Consider the following 21,765-nt stretch of genomic DNA (forward strand, 5'->3'; position numbering starts at 1 on the left):
CTTCTTTTCATAAGTCCTCTGTAGTCTATAATATGACCTTATCTCCATCTAGTGGCCACAGAGTTTTACACAGGTTAAAGAATATTCATATTCTGTTATACACACTGTCTTGAATGTTTTCCTGGAGTTGACTGTTACGATACTGGTAACAAAGAAACTACCTTAAACATTGTTTTTCTGTTTCTTTTTTATACACCCTATATCCTCTCAATTCATCTTTTGTTCTTATTTTGCATCCATTTTATTTTTTCAGTTTTCTTCTCCATTCATTTTCCTTTCCCTCAGGGTTTGTGGAGAGAGCGACTACTTTCCTAAAGCGAGGTAGTAAACACACTGTCATGCTTGGTCGTGCTGTGTGTGTAATCCGGCGGGTTGCTAGCGGCCTGTTCCCCCTCTCCTCCCCTGGCCTGGGCAGGTGGGATGTGGCTCTGTTGAAGGCTTGGGGCTTGCATTGGTTCTGTAAAGGAAGCAAGTAGTTGGTTATTTTGAGGATCCACGAGGCTCGTATCTGTCTCGATGTTGTGTTGTGACAGAGTAGACAAGGGTGTAGATATTGGTTGAGTTTGTAACCGTGCACGTACATGAGGGAGATTCTCTGTATGCTGTGAATGCATTAGGGCCATGTAGTGTAAGCTTGGCCTGACAAAATAAGGAAGATTATGCTAAAAAGCTTCAAATAAAGATCTCTAGAGGTAGAGGTAAGTGGTTGAAACCAAAGAGGAAATCAAATTTTGTCTGTCTTGCATTAAAAATGACTAGGACACGGAAAAGCAACTCTTTTAAAAGCGAAGTTATGCCAGTATGTTTCTAATTGTCGTCAATTAATATGAATTTCAGCCGTCTCATCTTTAATAGATTGTAGTTTCATAAATACGTTTTTATTAAATTGGCTAACAAGTTTGTTAGTTTTCCCTCCAGTTCTGCTCTTGAGAAATATTTACGCTGCTAATATTCAAATTGAGAATCTGCTACAAGTTAAGTGATATAAATTCAGCTGTTGATCAGACCCATTTCCTCCAGCTTGCTGCAGCTCACTGAAGGATGTGCATGGAAATACAAGCTGTGGTGTTTTAAGCTGCTCTAAGATCCAAATGAGTGGAATATTCCATTCCATTTTCATGTTACACACTTAATGCTCAACTTTTCTTCCTTTTTTTAGTCAGTTTATGTCTGCCACAAATACACATTTGTTCCAAAAATGTGTCCAACAGCACCTTCAGTGATCTGCAGATGTGTGCCGAATGTTAATCTCCCCTCGCTATGTTTCCCTTAATGCAAAGGTTTGAACGTTGTTAATCTCAACACGCCATGTGTCAACCAAAAGGTATTTCGTTTGCTGTTTTTTATTTAAAGTTGATTGCGTTTGTCAGAGTTTATTCTAGTGATTTCTACAGAACAATGATGAATGAGCCTTTCTTAGCGGTGGTATAGTGAGCCTTCATGTGGTAAAGAGGATTTTTCTCGTGCTGATTAGACGCTAACATTGGTGGTGGGTCTTAGTGGTGCGACTGTTTATTTTCTATGGTGAGGTCCCAGCTATGTTGATGAATAAATTAACCCCCTACTCTTTTCCAATCCTTCCCATTCACTCCAAAACTCCCTCTATTCCTCTGTCAGCTCATTGTTTCCTTCACGCCATCTTTCCAATCACGTACGCTGCCTCCTTTGCCTCATGTCTGGATGATTCTCCATACTGTAGATGAAGCCTCCTCTCACTAAAACCTTTTTACTTAATAGCTTTTGCGCAAATTGTGACCTTGGAATTATTCTTGGCATTTGATCAAAAATGAGTTGTTCACTTATTGCACCTTGACAGATGGATTTGGGCTGTTGTATAAAGACTGTGCTTAAATTGGATAATTAGTGAAAGTCTGTATGAAACCTGACATTTGAAAAAGGCCATTTAGTCAATGAGATACAAAACTTTTAAAGGTCAATACCTCAAAAGCACACAAATGCTCTGTCATGATTCCAAGTTTGTGGATATTCCTTTAATATCACATTAGCAAATATTGCCGAAGATCTTCAGTGAATAGCAGAAGATAGTGAGAGGAGGCTTTTCTTTCACATTATTGAGATTTCTTTCTTAACCTGCCGTAGACAGGGGCAGAAAGAAAGAGCTAGATTAACTTCTGTTTGATTTTTTTTTTCTCCCTTTAACAGGAGATTCCACCTCAGCAGACCCTCTCCTTCTCGACCAGTACGTGGCAGTAACAGACTATGAAAAGCAGGAGAGCTCTGAGATCAGCCTGCACGTGGGCCAAGTGGTGGAGGTCATTGAGAAAAATGAGTCGGGTAAGTTGTACACAGCTTTCAGGATACTGTGCCGAGAATAAGTCCCACATGTTGGCAACGTATTTTCAAAAAAATCCCTAAATTGAGTAGATTTCGCTCAAGATTCCAGCAACATGTTTATATTCTGCTTATTCAGGGTGGTGGTTTGTGAGCTCAGAAGACGCTCAGGGCTGGGTTCCTGCCACCTGCCTTGAGGCACAAGATGATCCTGATGACTTCACAATCCCCGGGGAAGAAGGTACATACATATTTACATCTGGGTACTATTTTTTTAGATTTAATATACCAATAAAAAAAAAAAAGCTAAGGATGTAAAAAAAAACATCAAATATTTCTTGCTACACTAAACTCCAAGTGAACTTTATTTCTGACACGCTGGATTAATGTGCGTGTCTAGGAATTCAACTGTACTTGAATGCAGTTTTGACAAACTAATTTGTGCTGTTGTCTTTTCATTGCCTTCTAAAGTGCAACACATTTTGTACACATCATTACACTCCAGTACCTCACACAGTAGTCAACTGATCAGTGATGTGTAGATTGGAGCGAATGTGTGTTGATTCCAAGGCTCTGTATGTGTGTTACCCTTAAGAACAGTAATTCAAATATGTTTAAAGACTTGACTTCTTATTAATGCAGGTCATAAAGATAAAACCTGAACAAACTGATAAAGAAAATAAATTGATATCTCTGGCATAAACTGACTGCAATAAAAATATCCAATATATATGTTAAAAGAATGAGATTGTATGATTCTGTAATGATATTGTACAGCACATGGTCGGTGCCACTCTATAAAATTACAGACTATATTTCAGGACTTGAGCCTGAGGGGTATTTGGTTTAAAAGTAGACACTGGGCTGGCTGCCCTGTCCTTGTTGGACAAGTCAACCACATCTAACATCCACATTTACTGACATTATCACAGATTTATAGAAATACAGTATAGAACTATAAATTGGCAGTTGAGCACATGCATGATAAAACATAGCAAGGTTGCTAATTGGCATTAACTTTTCCAAATGTCCCGCTAATGAGTACAATTTAATTAAACAGTGCCAGTCAAAGCTCAGGGCTCAGAATTAAAAGTGATTTGTGGTCTATAACATAAGACCAAGTTACAAATTTCTTCTGGTGCAGTGGTGTCACTCACTTCCTGGTAATGACAGCACACTGGGTTTGAGCTTGGAAAGGGATCCCAACAGAAAGAAATAGTGCATGCAGGAATGGATAAAAGCTGAAATACTATGGTTAGAAAAATGTAAGAAAGGGGTGTAAGACGTTATTTGTTAGTACATGAACAAGCACAAGTACTACGAGGTTCGTCAATTTTAAAAATGCTTTCATTTCGGATGAAAACATCCTCCAGATGGCATATGTAATGTTCACTTCCTATTTTGCCCCAATTACTGTGCTGGGATGTCAGTGCCTCGGAGGTTCTGGTCACTGCCAAGGCACGTGGGTCGTCGCAGAACTTTAGGGGATCTATTCAGCACAGGCTTTGGGCAAGGTGGAGCGCACGCCTTTCTTTTCCCCCCTATACTGAATGTGTGTGTGTGTGTGTGTGTGTGTGTGTGTGTGTGTGTGTGTTTTCGCACATGCATACACGATTGTGTGCATGTTTGTCCATGTGTATGCATGAAATGTGTATTGCACGAGGGACCCAAGCATGTAAATTAAATCCTTGCATGCAAAATGGATGTGAATTTGTACATAAGAAAAATATGTCCATTTCAATTAACCAGTATTAATAAACACTTGATTGTTCACTATTAGTAGTATTACATAGAATGTCTGTAGCACATAATAATAGTAGAAATAATGAGGGAAAAAACGAAACATAGAAGTGACTGCATTTCTTGTGCAGTAACAAGTTTGTTCTGTCAGTACTTGTGTAGGATGTCTGTGTGTTTTGTGTGTTCCACATTTGTATCTTATGTCTTCTTACTCCACAAGATGCTGCTCAAGCCTTGCCTCATTAAATAAGTTAGTGTGTATGTCTGTAGAAACTACAGCATTTTATCCTAAGTCACACAAGAAGACGGTCATGGAGGGAGGTTTTTCAACTTTTTCATTCCAAGGTTGTTGATATTTTTAGTGCATACCAACAATTTAAAATAATAATAATAACAATAAAAATCGAATAAGTCCTAAATAAAAAAAATCACACTGTCTTACGTCTGCTCTAGTTTGAATTTAAGGACAGCTACAGCTCGCAACTTTAACTCTGAAACACTTCAAGTGATTGTTATTAAAAGTGTCACTGTGTGCTTTGCCTCCCCAGCCCTACATTAGTTTTTATTTGTGCTACCCTGTTTGTGAACAAATACACATAATCTTCAAAACAGACATTGTCTTAAATTTAACAATATTTTCTTTTTCCAACTCCAGAAGAGAAGTATTCAGTGATTTACCCGTACTCGGCCAGGGACCAGGATGAAATTGACCTGGAGAGAGGCATGGTGGTCGAGGTCATTCAGAAGAATCTGGAAGGCTGGTGGAAGATCAGGTAATTTAAATCTGTAACATTATCTCACTTTGATATTCTGGTCCACATTTTTGAAGTTCATATCATCAGCCTAAAATGCTGCATGGGCTATTACACTGTGGCCCTAAAAAGTATTTGAACAATTAAACTACCAGCAAGCTTCCATGACATTCAAAAGGTAATTTCATTTTCTGTTTTCTTATCTATTAGAAAAATGTGTTTGCATATTTCAAAGCAAATATTTTTCCCTAAAATAAAAAAGGTTGACTCGTGCAGAAGCATTAACACATGCAACCAAAAATGATTAACCTATTACAACATGTCCATCCTTAATGTAATATGTTACGAGTATATTACGGATATTCATAAGACAGCTACATTATACACATAAAGATTAGATTGAAGGGAAAAGCAGCAAAACTTAAATGAGATGTGGATAAGATATATATGCAATCATAAATTTCCATGAGAACATGTGCAGAAAGATGACAGATTTTTGAGACGTATGTCATTTTTTTGGAGTCCATATTTCATATCCATGGATCTGGTGAAAGAAAGCTTGTATGCAGAATTCTGAGACTAAACTAAGGGCAGAATAAAGCATAGAAGCAGCTATGTTATTTATAGAAAGGCTTAAAAGTAGGCAGGAATTTGGATGCCAACTTAAAGAAATCAGTCAAAAAAACTGATTGAAGCAACAACAAAGCAAGTAGCTCTTTCACAAGGATGATGATCCAAAGTACACCAGCTGTTTGTTGAAAGAGCATTGTGCTCAGGAGATAATCTAGGTCTTACACAGTTCTGGTGTTCCGTATGTCTCTACATTAAATGTGTTCAAGCAGTTAGGATGCAGGAAAATAGACTCAGATTAGAAAAATAAATTTTGACTCACATTTATGGGTGTACAGTGTGATTAAATTGCAAGCGATGCCATCAGTGTAGACATCTAGACAGAACAAAACAACACTAAGTGCTTCAATGGCCTTCCCAGAGTCAAATCTTATAGACTAACTAATGTGGAATATTTGTGTGACAATTGTGCTTGTGCCATCCATCTTTAAAATACAATAGAAATACCATGTGTGTTGACATTTTGTTATATAATACAATGAAATCCATGCCCTTCTAAGTGCCCACATATTTAATGGAGCCATCCATCCATCCATTATCTATACACCGCTTAATCCTCACTAGGGTCGCGGGGGTGCTGACTTAGGGCGAAGGCAGGGGACACCCTGGACAGGTCGCCAGTCTATCACAGGGCCACACTTGGAGACAGACAACCAAGCACACTCACATTCACACTTATGGATAATTTAGAATCACCAATTAACCTCAACATGTTTTTGGACCTTGTGGGAGGAAGCAGGAGAACCCGGAGAGAACCCACGCTGCACTTTTTAATAATAATAAAGAAGAACTCCTAAATTAGTTTATATCCTTGTACAGACTGCGGGGAAGTCTACCTTATAGTTTGTGTTCAGTATACCTCCGATAAATCCACTGAATCTCTCCTTCATTCAGGTACCAGGGCCGTGAGGGCTGGGCCCCAGCCTCCTACCTAAAGAAGACTGACATTCAGATCCAGAAGCAGTCAGCAGGCGCTTCTGCTCATGCCAGTACGAACGACCTAGACGGGTTTTCTAAACAAAACCAGCAAAACAACGCAGCTAAAGAGAACCGAGACAACAGCCAGAAAGAAAACAGGCTCTCATTTTTCTCTGATAGCAAAAGCAGTAAGTGAACTTGACAAAATATGCATGTGCTTTAGTGTCACAATTATGTAAGCAAGAGGAACTCATTCATGTCTTTTCCCTCCACAGAAATAGGATCGAGACACAGACCTCCTCCACGCAGAGATCTTACCATTGTAAGATTTTACATTTTATCACAACATAACTCTCAGTTTTTCACAAGAAAAAAAGTTTTCAGCTACTAAACGTGTATTCATGTGTTTCACCTCCCTCAGCCACGTGGTGCAAACCTACCAAAGCCACCCATTCCTCCTCAGGTTGAGGAAGAGTTCTACACCATAGCCGACTTTCAGACCACCATCCCTGATGGCATCAGCTTCCAAGCTGGAGTCAAAGTCGAGGTGGGTTAAGCACTGCCTAAAGTTGCATTACAATAAAGCATGAAAAATTAGTGAAACATTGGTTTTGAATAAAGGTATGTAAATGTTATCTATTCATTTCTTCTGTGAAAGTTTAAAACCTTAAAGTACCTTTTTTTTTGCCTACTAGGTGATAGAGAAGAATGCAAGTGGTTGGTGGTACATTCAGATAGATGAGAAAGAAGGCTGGGCACCTGCCACCTTTATCGACAAGTACAAGAAGACCAGTAATGCTCTTCGACCCAATTTCCTTGCCCCGCTGCCCAATGAGATGGAGAAGCTGAGGCTGGAAAATGATGGTTCATCCAATGCTTCAGATGACAGCTGGTCTAAGCCTTTACCAGATGAGCCAACCACAGCTCCCGAGTCCTGCGCCCGGCCTAAGCTGAGAGATTGGAAGTCCAATGCCAGCAAAGGTGCCTCTGCATTCTCTGGGCCTTTGCCCCCAGCCCCAGCTGCCCCTCCAGTTGAGGAGAAACCAGCTCTGCCACCTCGAAGGGAGTCCATCAATAAGAGCTTTGAACTGGAAGTGGCAGAGAAACCAAGACCTGACCATTCCAAGCCTTTGCCCCCAAAACCCCCAGGTCCTGGGGTCATTATGCCACTGCCACCCAAGGCAGCCCCCTTCAAACCTGACAAACCCCCAGAGTCCAAGAAAGAAGATAAGAGCAAAGCTCTTCACCTTCGGAATGAGATGGGTCTTGAATGTGGCCACAAGGTTTCTGCCAAAGAGGTGAAGAAGTTTAATCTGAAACCTGTACCTAAACAGCCACCAAAACCCAAGCCAGAGGTGCAGGAAGAGAAACCAGAGGCAGCTGGCCCAGCAGTGTTGATGAAGCCCAAGCCAGTTCTCCGACCTAAACCTGTGCCGGCTGCCAAGCCAGATCCCCCAGCAGAGAACAAACTGGACATTACTAACCTGAGAAGCAAGTTGAGGCCATCAAAACCAGCTGATCTCGGTTCTGCATCAGCAGAGGTGAACCATCAGAATGACAGCTCAGCAGCAGTAAACAGTTCCCACCCAAGTTCCCCCCCAAGTTCTCCCCCGATCCATATCCCAACTCTCAATAATGGTAAGTACTCCGATGAGCCGAAACTCCCCCCAAAACACATTAATGGTCATAGCCACGAGAGTTCATCACCACCTGCAAAACCAGCAGTTCCTCCCCACAAGGAACCTCCTCAGAGACCTCCTGCCATGGCTCCAAGGAGACCTCCTCCTCCAAAGAAAACCGACCCATCAAGCCCAACCGAACCCAAACCTCCACCTGCTCTAAAAGAAGCCCAGGACGTTCCCAAGGTTGGACCACCACCACTCAGCAGACCCCCTCCCCCAAAACCCAAAGGGTTTGTTCAACCACCTCCAAACAAAGAAAAAGAAGAGCCCAAAGTAAATAAAGTCCCGATTCCTCCCAAGCCCCAGCTGAAGAGTGAGAAGCCTGGACCGCCCAAGGACAAGCTCCCACCTTTACTCAAGGAGCCCAGTAAGGATGAGCTGTATCTAGCGGTTGCAGACTTTGAAGGGGATGAGCAAACATCTGCCTTCAAGGTGGGTACAGTGTTTGAGGTCCTGGAAAAAAACAGCAGTGGCTGGTGGTTCTGTAAAAATGTAGGAGAAGAAGCCGAGGGCTGGATCCCCTCGAATTACCTGAGCAAGAAACCTTAGGTAGTGAACATGCTCTCAAATATCACCATATCAAAAAAACAAAAAAAAAAGGAGGAAAATAAGGATTTAAATGAACAAAATATCACTAGTTTCTTGCTACTTAGCATTGTTTTATTTATAGGTACCTTTTTTTATTGATGTTTTCTTATGTTTAATTTTGATAAAAAATAAAAAATATTCTACCTACCAACTGAACCAGCAATAACACATGACCTTGTTGGGTTTTGTGATGTTTACCTATTTTTGTTTTTAATAGATATTATACGAACTCTTAGGTAAAATGTTACTTCCTTCTGTTGCCATATGCTCGTCACAGCCTGTGTCAGTCGTGCCATTACTCAGGCTAGACACTAGAAAAGCAGTAAATGTATCCACACCCTTGCCTTTTATGATATAGTGCCTCAATATTTTATGCAAATTGCTTCAGTGCTTAATAAACTGTATGCAACTGTAGACATAGTCGTTGTTGGAATCTTGAAATCATTTGACAAAAAAATCAAGTATCTACATCAAAGGAGTATAGACTAGATGTTCAAATCCTGCCAGTCTCTCCCCAGCAGTAGAGAAAAACAAACCCTAATCCCGTAGATAAAGACTGCACATGAACTCTCTGGGGGAGTTCATTGACTACATCTGGGCTTTCAAGTGCTTTTAGCAGATACTACAAGATATGTCTTTGTCAAGTAGAAGTGCTGTTTGTTATACTAGAAATATGCATATTGTTTTTTGTTTTGTTTTTTTCCTGCTATTGTAATGCTTTTCTTCAGTGACTGCATAATTAATGTTGCAGTCACTTGTAACAGATGTGCACTTTCAGTCAAGTCAGTTGAGGTAAATTTTAAGGTTTGCACACACTGAAGGAAAGGGGAAGAATGCCACGGTGCATTTGTCATGTTTTTTTTTTGTTTGTTTGTTTTTTTTAATCGTCACTATAACAAAATATCCACCTCAATCGACAATATATAAAGATGAGGCTAGATTATCCAAACCGAGATGTCGAGCAAAAGCTCCAGGTCTCTATATATGTTAACATAATCATGTTATCTCACACAAAAATTCATTTGTAAAATGTGAATTGCAGAGCACATCTGACCATACAAATTAAAGCTCTACAGTGATTTGTGCAATGATTTACAGTATTGTAAGTGTACATTCTGTTCTTAACCGAAGTTTGGTGCTCAAATAACAACAAAGAATGACCATTGTATAAAAATAATGTTTTACAATAATGCTTGACTGGTCTCAAGCATGGTCAGTATAGCAAATTATTTTTATTGTACAGTAATGAGAGTCATATCTTAACTGTTGTCGCTTTTCTTTAATGATCCATCTTTTATTTAGTTGTTCTTTTCTTTTTCCTATATACTTTTTAGAAGGGGTAAAAAAAACAAAATGTTCAGGAAGGAATCTGGATGGTTGAGGTATGGGAATACAGAGGATTTCTATTTCTGTCAAGAGATAAATGAAAAGCAGATCACTCAAGAAAGGTATGTGAAACAACTGGCTGCTAATTTCACATCAAGTGGTCCAGGATTTTTTTCTTCATTAAGTGTTAGGTTTACAAAATAACTAATAATCCTAAAGTAAAGAAACAATGTATGTCTGTGGTTCTGGATATAATGAGACAAGGCTACAAGCTGTAACACTGATTCTGTTCTGCTTCTAGTTGCTATAATCTTACACCACCTTCCAGTCATATTTTACACAGAAAATAACAGTATGTTACCAACTAGTGGGGGGAGAAAAGAGAAACAATTTAAAATATGCCTAAAATCGCATTGTTCTGGTGTGTTTTATGTGAACATGGGCAGGAAGGTACAGACAGTACAAGGCAAATGTATGGGTTAAAATGGTGTTGTTATTTCAGTATTGTAAACTATTTACTTTTTTTGCTATGTATTTTTCATTACAATGAGTCTGCTTTTGCTTTAAGTCAATAAAAGTTTCTGATTTTTCACTTCAGATGTCACGCTGTGTCTCAATCTGCCATTCCCTTTAATTCTATTGTGTTTGGCAAACCAAATCAAACAGAGTTCGCAGTTTGCTTGGGAACATAGTGGTTTCAAAGTTAAAGGTGGAGTTTGCGATTCTATAGAAAGATGGCGGATGTTGAGTTAGTTGGCATGTTTCAACAGCGTGTGCCAGGTTCAGTCTTTCTTGTTCCCATTGCCGTCTTACCTCGATTTCCCTTCCTTTCCCATTGACAGACAGCTAGCACAGCATGAAGACATAATCAGTGTATTTGCTGTGTTAGATTAGAATCCCAGCACTTTTTTTTTTTTTTTTAAACTCAGAAGATGAAAACAAAAATTAAAGGAGAGAAATTCCACACATAATTGTGAGGTGAACAGAGGTAATATAAATGCTTTTGCTGCTCTGCGTCTTCAGGATGTTAAAATTAAAAAGAGTTTATGGTGACCAACCTCTGAATAGCACAGCTGCAACTTCAAAACTTTAAGCGCCAAGTTGCCACAGGAACCAGTAACCAGCACTACAGTTAAGACATTATATAACAACATTAAGTTCCCAATAGAATGACAGAATGTTACATCAAAGTACTGGATGAAACTTACCGTAATGCACAGGTGATCCTTCTCTTTCTTTTCTTCCAAAGTACAGAATGACCAAACTGGTGCCCTGATTTTTATTTTTCTGCAAATCTTGTTATCCAAATTGGAATTACTTCAAAAATATTGATGTCTTCATAACATGGCACTATTATTACAAAGAGTCTTGACGACGATCAAGTAATTAGAAAATCTGCATTTATTAGGAGTTATTTACAACAGTGGTTCCTTCTGATACAGTTTCATTCATACTCACAAGCCCTCCACACAAATAATGTTATGTAAACTGAGGCAGAGAGGAAGACATCGATGGAGCGGAAAAGAAAAAAAAATTTAAAATAAATTTAAATACTTCCGAGATAAGACTGTGAGAGAGGGAGAGAGAGACTAAGTTGTACCTGATTGCTGACCCCATTAAAACTGCCGGCCAAGCTACTCTATAAAAACACTTGATCTCACTCAACAAGGCAACGGGACCCTCAGCTGCAAACTTAAGGTTTCAGTTGAAGATTAAACATTTGGAGGCATCGTACAGCAGACTGAATTGTTGCATCCCCTTAAAAATGCTACGAAGAGTTACGTTCCAAAACGAGATCATCGCGTGACAAATTAAAATACTCATTTATTGCTTCTTAAGTAATAAAAATCCAAAAGTTTGAATCATTTTTAACCAGTAATGTTTCTTCCAAAAAGACCGATACATCTGTTTTTGGAGCTGAACTCTTCGTATTATTCCCCCTCTCAGTGCAAAGGAAGGCAAAGTTCAAGAAAAAAAAATAAACCTCTTTAAGTTAAAATCCACCTCCTAAATAGTCATTTAAAAGAAATCATTCAGTTCTAATACCTTTGGATTTCAACCCCATTTCATAAAGGAAAAGATACAGAGTGATAAGCACATCCTTCATACCATGGGTGTTGGATAAAGAAAGAAAGAAAATATTTAAATGAACATTTACAGTGATAAATCTGGATATTGTTGTTCTTTGTCAGTAAAAATAAATAAAGGCAGACATTGGCAGCTATGTGACATGCACCAAACCCAGTGGACAAAACAGGCATCTACCCAAGGCATAGAGAAATGAGGAAAAAANCCAAAAGTTTGAATCATTTTTAACCAGTAATGTTTCTTCCAAAAAGACCGATACATCTGTTTTTGGAGCTGAACTCTTTGTATTATTCCCCCTCTCAGTGCAAAGGAAGGCAAAGTTGAAGAAAAAAAATAAACCTCTTTAAGCTTAGCAAAGACATACATGTAATATTGCACATTGGTTAGCAGGCAGTTCATTTACTGCACAATTATACACTTAATACATTTTTTAAATCCAGATTTAAATCCCCCATATAACATCCTTCAAATAAACACAACAGTATTTTGCTTTGGCTTTGTCAGATCCCATCCAGTGTGACTGATTTTACAGTAACAAAAAAAAAAAAGAAAATACAACAGAAAATGACAGCAACACATGAAAAACAATTAGTCGTCCCTTGTTTGTTAAAATCCACCTCCTAAATAGTCATTTAAAAGAAATCATTCAGTTCTAATACCTTTGGATTTCAACCCCATTTCATAAAGGAAAAGATACAGAGTGATAAGCACATCCTTCATACCATGGGTGTTGGATAAAGAAAGAAAGAAAATATTTAAATTAACATTTACAGTGATAAATCTGGATATTGTTGTTCTTTGTCAGTAAAAATAAATAAAGGCAGACATTGGCAGCTATGTGACATGCACCAAACCCAGTGGACAAAACAGGCATCTACCCAAGGCATAGAGAAATGAGGAAAAAACAAAAGGAATTCTTTCATTTTTAGCATTTTTTTGGTCATATTTGGAAGTCAGAACTGATCATTTGGGGTCAACGAAAAGTGCTTAGTTACTGGCTTATCACTATTCATAGCATTCCTTCTTGTTATGCAAAAAGAAATGACTACTGGTTCCAAACATAAGATACTTAATATTTACTCATTAAAACTGATATTTAATTTGGTGTCTTCAGCTCACCTAAATCATTAACCACTACATCATGTTATTGTCATGTTTGAGCGATAAACACATTTGAACAGAAAAAGGAAATAAAGACACTGTATGGAAACAGATATTAGGTGAGTTCTGTGAAGCTGATCTAATAGTACAAAAACATTTTTTTAAAGAAAATCCTCAAAACAGGAGTTAAAACATGAGTTAAAACATAAATATTCACTAAAATGATAAAGAAGCCTAATGGAGGGATAGGTACGCTGCCATTACTGGTAAAGCAAATTAAAACTGAGGCAGCGGGCAACTGGAGCACCCGTGGGTGTCTATGTGTTGCTTCTATCAGTGGGCAGGAAGTATTGTGCAGCGTCACAGCATCTGTTTGGTTTTTTTTGTTTGTTTTTTTATGTGGTGGAAGATTCGTGGTAAGGCATGAACTTGGAGAGTTTATGGGGAGAACTGGGATTGGGGCAATCAGAACTCTCACTCATCCTGAAGAAAGCCTCCTGCTCTCTCTTCTTGGTGTTCAGCTCATCTTCAAGGGCCTAGGAGGACGAAACACAACATATGTGTAAGATTACCTCATCAAGATGGAAACATTATTACAACATGAGAAAACACCAAAAGGTGAGGACTGAGACTCTTTGATATGTGTCATTCTACACATGTCTAACTGAAAAGAAAAATATTTAAATATGAGGGCAAATCTGCTTATTTGTTGTTGGGGCTTTTTTTTTGCTTTTTTAGCCATTTTTGAATGGTCAAAAGTAGAATAAGAAGATTGATACCATCGATCTTGAGCTAGAAGTGATTAGCCTAGCTTAGCATTAAGACAGGAAAAAAAAAACAAAAGTCCCTGATCCTGTCTGCTGTTTGTCAAGAGATAGCACAGTGATAACCTGCTATTTTCACTTTTTTGTGTCAAGATTACACAAAGGAGGAGTTTTAGAGGAGTTTATAAGTCCAAACTTCAAGCTAATAACCACCAGCTCTTGTTCCCGCTTTAATGCATAAATCAGAGTGTTATCAGCATGACAGCAAGTACGCACATTCCCCAAAACTGAGGAGCAATTCCTTTATCTAGCTAGCTTTTTTTTTTTATGAGTCACCCATCGGTTCGTGTAACTGGAGGCTGACACTGGACACTATGCAGAAGCAATCAAATGCATTATTCCACATGGTAAACATGGCAGTTTTATTTCAGATTCTAAATGTTTGCTTAAGCACTTGAGGAATTTTCATTGCATGTTTTATATACATCATATATGTAATGAGGGTATTTTTGCGTGTGAGGGCCACAGAGTCGACTTTAAAATGTGATCTGTATAACAAATTGTGTTAGGAAACGCGTACCTTCTTTCTGGGCTTCAGCTGGTCCCTCCAGTCCTTCAGCAGCTGGTTGTGTTGCTCATCCAAATGCTTGAGCCTCTGAGTCTCGTTCTCAATCAGCAGGTGACACTTTTCATTCTGGAGCACAAAACAAACTCCTGTCAGCAAGTGCTGGCTGGTTGTTGTCCACTAGTGTCTACTTGCCTTCAAAACTTTCATACAGTTTTGAGACAAACCCAAAAAACTGGAGTGACATGAAGAACAGAAAAGTAACGTGCGACAGATGGGAGGGCGCTCACCTGCAGCTGCTGCAGGTCTCTGATGTTGCTCTCGCACTGACCGACCATCTCCCTCATCTGGTTCTCGTGTTTCTGCTGCTGATGCAGCCGCTCGCCCTTCTGCCGCTTCTCCTCCTGCTGGGAAAACTAAAGAGCCACAAAGGGATTGAGCTACTGAATGATTAACCTCGTGCTTTAATATGAAGTGAGGGAACGTTCCTCTTCTCTACCTGTTTGATCTTCTCTCTGTCCTCGGAGGCGCTGCCTGTAGAGTTGATGCGGAGGCTCTTTTTGAACATGGCCATACGAGTCTTCGCCTCGCTGCGCTGAATCTTCGGCAGCCGGCTCTTCTCCTGCTGCTGCCGAGCTTTCAGGATCTCAATCATGCGCTGGTTGTAGCACTGCATCTGCTCCTGCTCCTGCAGCGACACAGAAAACACACAAAGAAGAGCTAATGGTTTAACGACGGAGCATGAAATGGTGGAAAATCCAGTGAGAATACATTCTTGATTCTGTCACGCAGTCACGCGAGCCACTAATTTACCTTCTCGTGTTTCTTTAGAAGCTGATGTCTCTGGAGGAAGTACTGGTCTTTCAGCTGCTGCTTCAATAACTGGTGTCTCTCATAAAGGTTCTTCTCCTCCATGTCCCATATCGTAGCCTCGCGCTCTGTTCAAAGTTATTAAAATGCAACGTTGTCATTCCTGCACACGTGTAACCTCCCACTCCAGCAGCGATGGGATAAGAACAACAAGACTTCAGGGTCATCATTGACAGACACTGTACCTCTGATTAGATGCTGTTTCCTGTCAAGGCATTCCGTCTCCATATTTGCAATCTCTCTCTTGTTGTTGAAGATGATTCTCTTCAGCGTCGTGTCCAGATAGTTCTTCTGACCTGACAAGAAAATCTCCTCCTAAACCAAAGGAAAGAGACAGACAAGAGGAAAAAGACAATCAATAAGGTTTAAAGTGGCTCATCGATGAGAATGATGGAATATGTTTGCCTGCTCTGGGTGCACCAGTCATGAAAATATAAGGAGACTTAATGATTGTTCACGTACCTCTCTGATCTTACTTTCGTGGAAGGAATTCATCCTCTGTTTTAAGGATTCTTTGCGCTGACTTCTGGGCAGCTTATCAACAGAGTGTTTTACCTGAAGAAGACACGTTTTATGACTAAAAGCTCGTACACATCAGAAATTAAGCAAATGTATATGAAGATGGACATACACTATGCATGTAACTGTGCAGTCTTGATTTTACCACATTCTATTATGATTTCTCTGGACTTGAACTAAAGCAAGAAGATTAAACTGGTAGGTTATTTCACACAACTGTACCTCCTTCTTCTTGTTCTTTAACAGGTCCTGGAACTTGCGGTGGTCTCGTTCCTGCTCCGCTTTGATGCGTTTCGTCTCGTCTTTCAGCTTCAAGTTGTGGTCCGTCTCCATTTTCTCAATAGTTTGTTTCTGGTTCTTCTCCAGGTTCTCTAGCTCTATGTCGTAGTGCTTCTTCTTGGCCTGGGACACACCAACAGGAAACAAGCACACGGTTATTTTGTATCCCACCACTGACATGTAGCAATCATATTACATACGACTAAAACTACACCCTGATCCTGTTCAAGCAACATCTTTCTCTCATGCGCGTAGCTGGTGGGTTGCATGACATTTTTAGGTTGTGCTCATGAAAGCGGCGACTTATTGTGTGTGGCTGTCACTTACATGCATCTCCTGGTCAAAGCGCCTTTGCATTTGCTCTCTCTGGGTTTCCAGTTTGGTGTTCAGCACAGCCTGAGCGCGGTGCTCTTCCTTCTGCAGCAAACGAAGCTCACGCAGCTCCTGACGTCTGAACACACGCACGTCATTGTTTTTAACACATTTATATATGGATATAACTCCTCAAACAAGTAACATTAATACCAGTGAGAATTCTGTGGTACCAAGTCACACATAGAATAACAATTGAAATGGAAACTGATCATCCCTTTTGGTGGAAAAAAAAAAAAGATTTGTAGTAATGTCAGAAATGCTTTCTTTTCTCTCCCCCTCTGAAGGGACATGTTGGGATTTTATATACAGCTGAGGGGTGCAGAGGAGGGAAACGCTGTTGGCATTTATTTTGAAAAGCAAAACATCACAGAAGCATCTAATCGGACTGAAGTGAAATGTTCAGGTAAGTGGTTGGATGTGCTGCAACTGCTATCCAAGTTAACTGAGCAGGTATTCCTTGTTGGGGCTTTGTTACGATGAGTAGAGTTAGATAAGAAGACCGCAATACCAGGAAAAAAAAAACAAAAAACGGAAGAGTTGAAAGTGAAATGATTAGATCATATAGACAACTACATAAAACAAAATCTCTATGTAGACCGAGCATTAACTGCACTGATTGGCTGATGGAAAGAATGGGATATATATTTATTAGCTCAGTAGAGTATGCATGTCTTTAGAAGGATTTTTCTCCTGAAATCATCTGCAAAAGCCAGCTGCTGCTACTACTGGTCAGACTATTGGTGCAGTTTCATATTCTCACCACTAGATGACAGGAGCAATGCGCAAGAACTCTCCAGGGCTTCAAAGACACTCTAGCGTGTTTAAGACTATCCTCAGTGCTCATTTAAACACTTCTGTCACTGGACAGCAAGAATGAAACATTAATCCTTCATTTGGAATATTTTGGATTCCCCGCACCAAAGAGAGATAAGATTGTCTTCACCCGGTCTGACTGATTGTCTTCAGAGACGTTCATTTTTCCCTCAATGCACAGACCAATTTAGTCTTTTTTCTGCAACAGTTTGGCTATTTGTATACTTTAATCCCAAAGGACACAAGCCCCAAGGAGCAAGATATCTTATATAAAGCAACATCCAACAAGCCACTCATCACAGTAGAGCCTCTGGTCTGTGTTTACAGCAATCATGCACAGAAACTGAAGAAAACATCTCAAGGAAAAATAAGAATCAAGACATAGAGACACTAAAAAAACACAAATCTGTTCATCTAGATGGTAACTACTGATTCTAAATATTTAGAGTCGTCCACATACCTCAGGAATCTCATCTCCTCATCTTTCTTCTCATCGTCCCTGATGATCTTGGAGGTGGTCACACTCACTTCCACACCGTCAATGACAAACTTCCTGGTTCGCTTCAGAGTCTTACTTGAAAAGGCCTGACGGGCAGACAGAGAAGATCAAAGGTCACCAAACAGGATGCAATTAGATCAATTTAAATCTGAAATTAACAAGCACAAGCAGGTTCAGGAATATCCACCTGTTTAGAATTTCATTTTCATACCACTGCCAGACTAATCAGACAAATGAAAAAAAAAAAAAAGGATCAAAATCAAGCAAAAGCATAGATTGTTTTGTTTTGGGTTTTTTTTTTCTTGCCAAATTTAGCACCCATATTACCCACAATGCAAGGGGACCACTGACAGTTTTTTGGTGTGTTATGCCAGCAGAGGTCTGGTGAGCTCACTGCTTTCTAACTCCAGACATTTAGTTCATTTTCAACAGTCAGTCAGAAATCATCCGACTTCAGCTCCTTCTTAAAAACCTTCACCTTCAAAATATGTGTAACTTTGTTATTCCCAATGTATTGTTTTTAACTAGTGAAAAGAAGGCAGCTGTGTGTGTGTGTGTACGTGTGTTGACAAATGTGTTAATTGTCCCGTCAGTCAGGTTTTACTGTAACGAGATGCTCCATCTGTCAACGTCATGCAGGAAGCAACTCTAACAACAGCATGGCCTCATCCACTAAATATGACACAACGTGACCTGGCTTCTCAACCTTTGTTAACTCTTTACAACAACGCTGGGTGTGAAAAAAATCCTTCCTTACCAATGTTTCCAATAAAACCTCTAATCTAAAAGACTTTGCCAGTTCCTGGAATCGAGTCAAGGTTTATTTCTGATCATGGGCCTTTAGAAAAGAGGTGAACGACCTTTTGTTTTTGGCAACTAGATTGAAGTTGAACAAATTCTCTAATTCGGTAGGTATGAAGAAGACAGCACAGGTCAATCAAACAATGTCCGGTGATGTCACTCTATATTTGCAGAGTGAATTAGAGTGTCACCCCCTCCTTTTAATTGAACAGGCAAAATTATTATGACAAACATGTGGTTACATCAAATGGTCACATTTCCAGCCTTCGCTATCTAAATCAGCCTTCACAGACAATATTTACCAAACTGATATGGCAGAGTTTACTCGGCAAACACTGCCATTCAAACCCTGGATGTCATAATTTCCTGGTTTATAAATAGCTTGTATATGAGGAGAGGAGCAGGCCGAGGGTAAGTGTAGGGAGAGTAAAGGGTGAAGGAAGGGGATAAAGAAAGAAGCAAGGAAGCTCTCCTCCCTGCAGTGAGGGAATTATTGTGGTTTGTGCGAACTGCTGTCCACTGTGACAAAGTGAAGCCAACACAGCTGAGCAAACACACTCCATATGAGTCTGCGTGAGGCTCCTGTCACGAATGGCGGCTACTGGATGCTACTTTTGTTCTGTTCTGTGCTGTTGATTTCCTTTCTAACGAAATGACACATTAACAAAGTCAATAAATCCAAGTGTGTGTGTTTGGATGCATTATTAATTCCACACCAGCTCCACCATCAAAGGATATTCAGCTGTGTTGTTTGTGTTTGAGGCCGACTCTGTTGACTTCCCATCACCCTTCATTCACAAAAAAAAATCGCACACACACACACCCAGTTCTTCTGCACACATGGATGGATTCACGAGTCAGTCATTCACTGTGGTGCAGCAAACACACACCCGATCCTATCCACAACAACAAAGACGGTGCATTCTCTCGCTGCTAATCTGTTCTGGAAAAACTTAACATGTCACAAACAGGCATGAGTCGATCACACTCAATAGGATTTCAATAATGATCCGTCCATGAGCCTCCAGAAGCAACTGAGTGACAATGAGCTGCATAGAAACTTCCATCCACAATAGTGAATGCTGAACTGTGCCCACACAAAGGGCACCACTGGTCCCGATGAATGGAAAGTGTTACATACTAACGTCTAGCTTCCCAGCATCCCTCCCTCATTACAGTAGCGCTGTCAGGCACAAATTTGGTGATTGTTGAGATGAGATAAATTATCCTCTGTGTGTTCAGATAATTCTCAGTTTTTAAGCTCAGTCTTCTATCCCAGACTCACTAAATAAATCCATATTCAAAAACTGAACAGCTCAGTGTTTAGGGATGCTGATTTGTATCATTCTCTGTGTTCTTCCTGTGTGTTCCCCCTGTGTAGTGCGAGTCTAATGGGAGACAGGCAATCCTCTGTTTCAGATGGTTAACACCCACACCCCAAAACATAACACAATGCACTTTCAGTTCCTCCAAGTGTGCAGAGAAATAGTTTTTCCAAGGAGGGGCTTTCCTACAGGGGCAGAGACCTGCTTCTGTTTGCCTTTAACACTTCCATACTGAACTATTTGACCATAAAGGCGTGTTCTGCTGAAACACTTCAGTGAATGAGGGACATGTCTGAGGTCATTCATCTTTTTTGCATCAACAAAACATCATTTGTTGCCATTTGGATTATGCTACCCGGCATTTAAATAAAAAAACTGAGGGAATATTTACACAGAACAGTTCGAGGTGCTCAAACATTACTTTAGATGTATGCCGACTTACCCTTGCAGAAATGATGTTCTCCTTGTGGATCGACATGTCCATGCTCTCAGACGCCATGCTGCCCGAGTAAGAGTACCGTTTGTTGATAATCCCTCCATTAATGTAAGGTGAGACACTCTCAGAGTTTCCTCCTATCGACATCCGCTCTGGAGCATCCTTGGGTAGGGTGCCATTTTGCCCAGAACGGGGTGCAGGCACTGGGGTAGGAGCAGAAGAGGGCGTGGGACTGGGTGCAGGAGTGACAGCAGGACTTGGGCTTGCAGCCGGTGACTCTCCATTAGCTTTAGTGTTGCTCTCTTCCTCCGTCACTTGGATTTTGGGCACCTCAGGTTCTGCAGAGTCTATGATGATGTCAACTTGTTCCTCTGAGGCCTCAGGCTGGTGAAGAGATGGCGGCTGTTCTGTCTCTGGGGTCTCCACAGCAACCTTAAAAACGATATTTAGCATTGTTCAATACTTTAGGAGTACACATCAGCAGAAATGGGATTTTATTTCAAGTTTAAATTTACCTTCTCCTCCTCCAGTGTAGGGGTACTCTTCCCATCCTCGATGCCCGAGTCTGAACTGGAAGTCTTAGTTGAGGCCTCACTCTCAGATTTGTCCGACTCAAGAATGACTTCATCGGCCAGTTTCTCTCCCATCTCCTCTGGATCTTTTGGTGGGAGATTCTGTCGGGGCAAAGGAACAGGGACCACCATGTCGGGGCCCGGCCGCTCCTCCGTCGGCGTGTCTGGCTCGGCCTCTTTCTTGGGGAAAGGTATCGGTGTGGTCGGGGATGGCGTGGTGGGGCTCGGGGTGTCCGGAGAATGGTCTCCTTCCAGGCTGGTCTGACTAGTCTGGCATGGCTCCTTGCTTGGAGACTAAAGGGACAAAGAGGTGCTGTTATGCACTGGTGTGACAAAACATTTGATGTTTTTTTGGCTTTGAGTCATTGGTGGCCTCCCAAATGTTAATGTTTTCAACCTTTGCTTTTTGTCCAACTGCTAATGGATAAAGTCATTCAGGCCTCCCACCTTCAGAGGAGTAACTTTAACCTTTGGTTTAGCAGGAATGCAGCCATTCCTGCTTTATGCTACTTTTAACTGTGGCGGAGATGGATATCTAATCTGAGGTAAGTACACTAATGATTACAGAGGTGAAAAGCCTGTGTGAATCAGAGCCAACAGCAAGGCACAGAGTGTTTTAAATGGCATGAGCAAGAATTATGTGTGATTATTAATGAGTGCACTTCCTTATTCTTTAACTAAAGCTTCATATCTTTAGTGTTTAGAGTTACATTTAAGACTTCTAGCAGCAATTTCATACCACAAAATATGCATTTCAGTACACGTTTCACTATATGGTGATATGATATACACTTATGAAGTGTATTTAATAACATTGAAATGATCTTTGA

The 21,765-nt window shown here is 40.3% G+C and overlaps 2 protein-coding genes across 3 annotated transcripts in view; one reads left to right on the top strand and one right to left on the bottom strand.

Moving 5' to 3' along the window:
* The window catches only part of sh3pxd2b (SH3 and PX domains 2B), a 41,514-nt gene extending 30,994 nt beyond the window's left edge, over positions 1-10,520 (top strand). The window contains exons 7-14 of one of the 2 annotated variants that reach the window (XM_008298349.1): positions 286-321; positions 2,164-2,295; positions 2,432-2,533; positions 4,688-4,805; positions 6,309-6,520; positions 6,608-6,654; positions 6,754-6,879; positions 7,028-10,520. In XM_008298349.1, the coding sequence (XP_008296571.1) occupies positions 286-321; positions 2,164-2,295; positions 2,432-2,533; positions 4,688-4,805; positions 6,309-6,520; positions 6,608-6,654; positions 6,754-6,879; positions 7,028-8,563 (2,309 nt within the window). In that variant the 3' untranslated portion in view covers positions 8,564-10,520. The remainder of the gene's footprint in view (positions 1-285; positions 322-2,163; positions 2,296-2,431; positions 2,534-4,687; positions 4,806-6,308; positions 6,521-6,607; positions 6,655-6,753; positions 6,880-7,027) is intronic. The other variant, XM_008298356.1, reaches the window with a different exon arrangement.
* Positions 10,521-11,311: 791 nt separating this feature from the next.
* Positions 11,312-21,765, bottom strand: part of stk10 (serine/threonine kinase 10) — a 47,803-nt gene continuing 37,349 nt past the window's right edge. Inside the window, exons 9-21 of the mRNA XM_008298367.1 lie at positions 20,879-21,229; positions 20,370-20,795; positions 17,763-17,887; positions 16,442-16,565; positions 16,058-16,237; positions 15,779-15,871; positions 15,502-15,631; positions 15,260-15,384; positions 14,946-15,134; positions 14,737-14,862; positions 14,462-14,575; positions 12,239-13,653; positions 11,312-11,793 (exon numbers count right to left, since the gene is read on the bottom strand). Coding sequence (XP_008296589.1) covers positions 13,513-13,653; positions 14,462-14,575; positions 14,737-14,862; positions 14,946-15,134; positions 15,260-15,384; positions 15,502-15,631; positions 15,779-15,871; positions 16,058-16,237; positions 16,442-16,565; positions 17,763-17,887; positions 20,370-20,795; positions 20,879-21,229 — 2,124 coding nt within the window. The 3' untranslated portion in view covers positions 11,312-11,793; positions 12,239-13,512. The remainder of the gene's footprint in view (positions 11,794-12,238; positions 13,654-14,461; positions 14,576-14,736; positions 14,863-14,945; positions 15,135-15,259; positions 15,385-15,501; positions 15,632-15,778; positions 15,872-16,057; positions 16,238-16,441; positions 16,566-17,762; positions 17,888-20,369; positions 20,796-20,878; positions 21,230-21,765) is intronic.

This window comes from Stegastes partitus, unplaced genomic scaffold (assembly GCF_000690725.1).
Source record: "Stegastes partitus isolate 25-593 unplaced genomic scaffold, Stegastes_partitus-1.0.2 Scaffold28, whole genome shotgun sequence".
Lineage (NCBI taxonomy): Eukaryota > Metazoa > Chordata > Actinopteri > Pomacentridae > Stegastes > Stegastes partitus.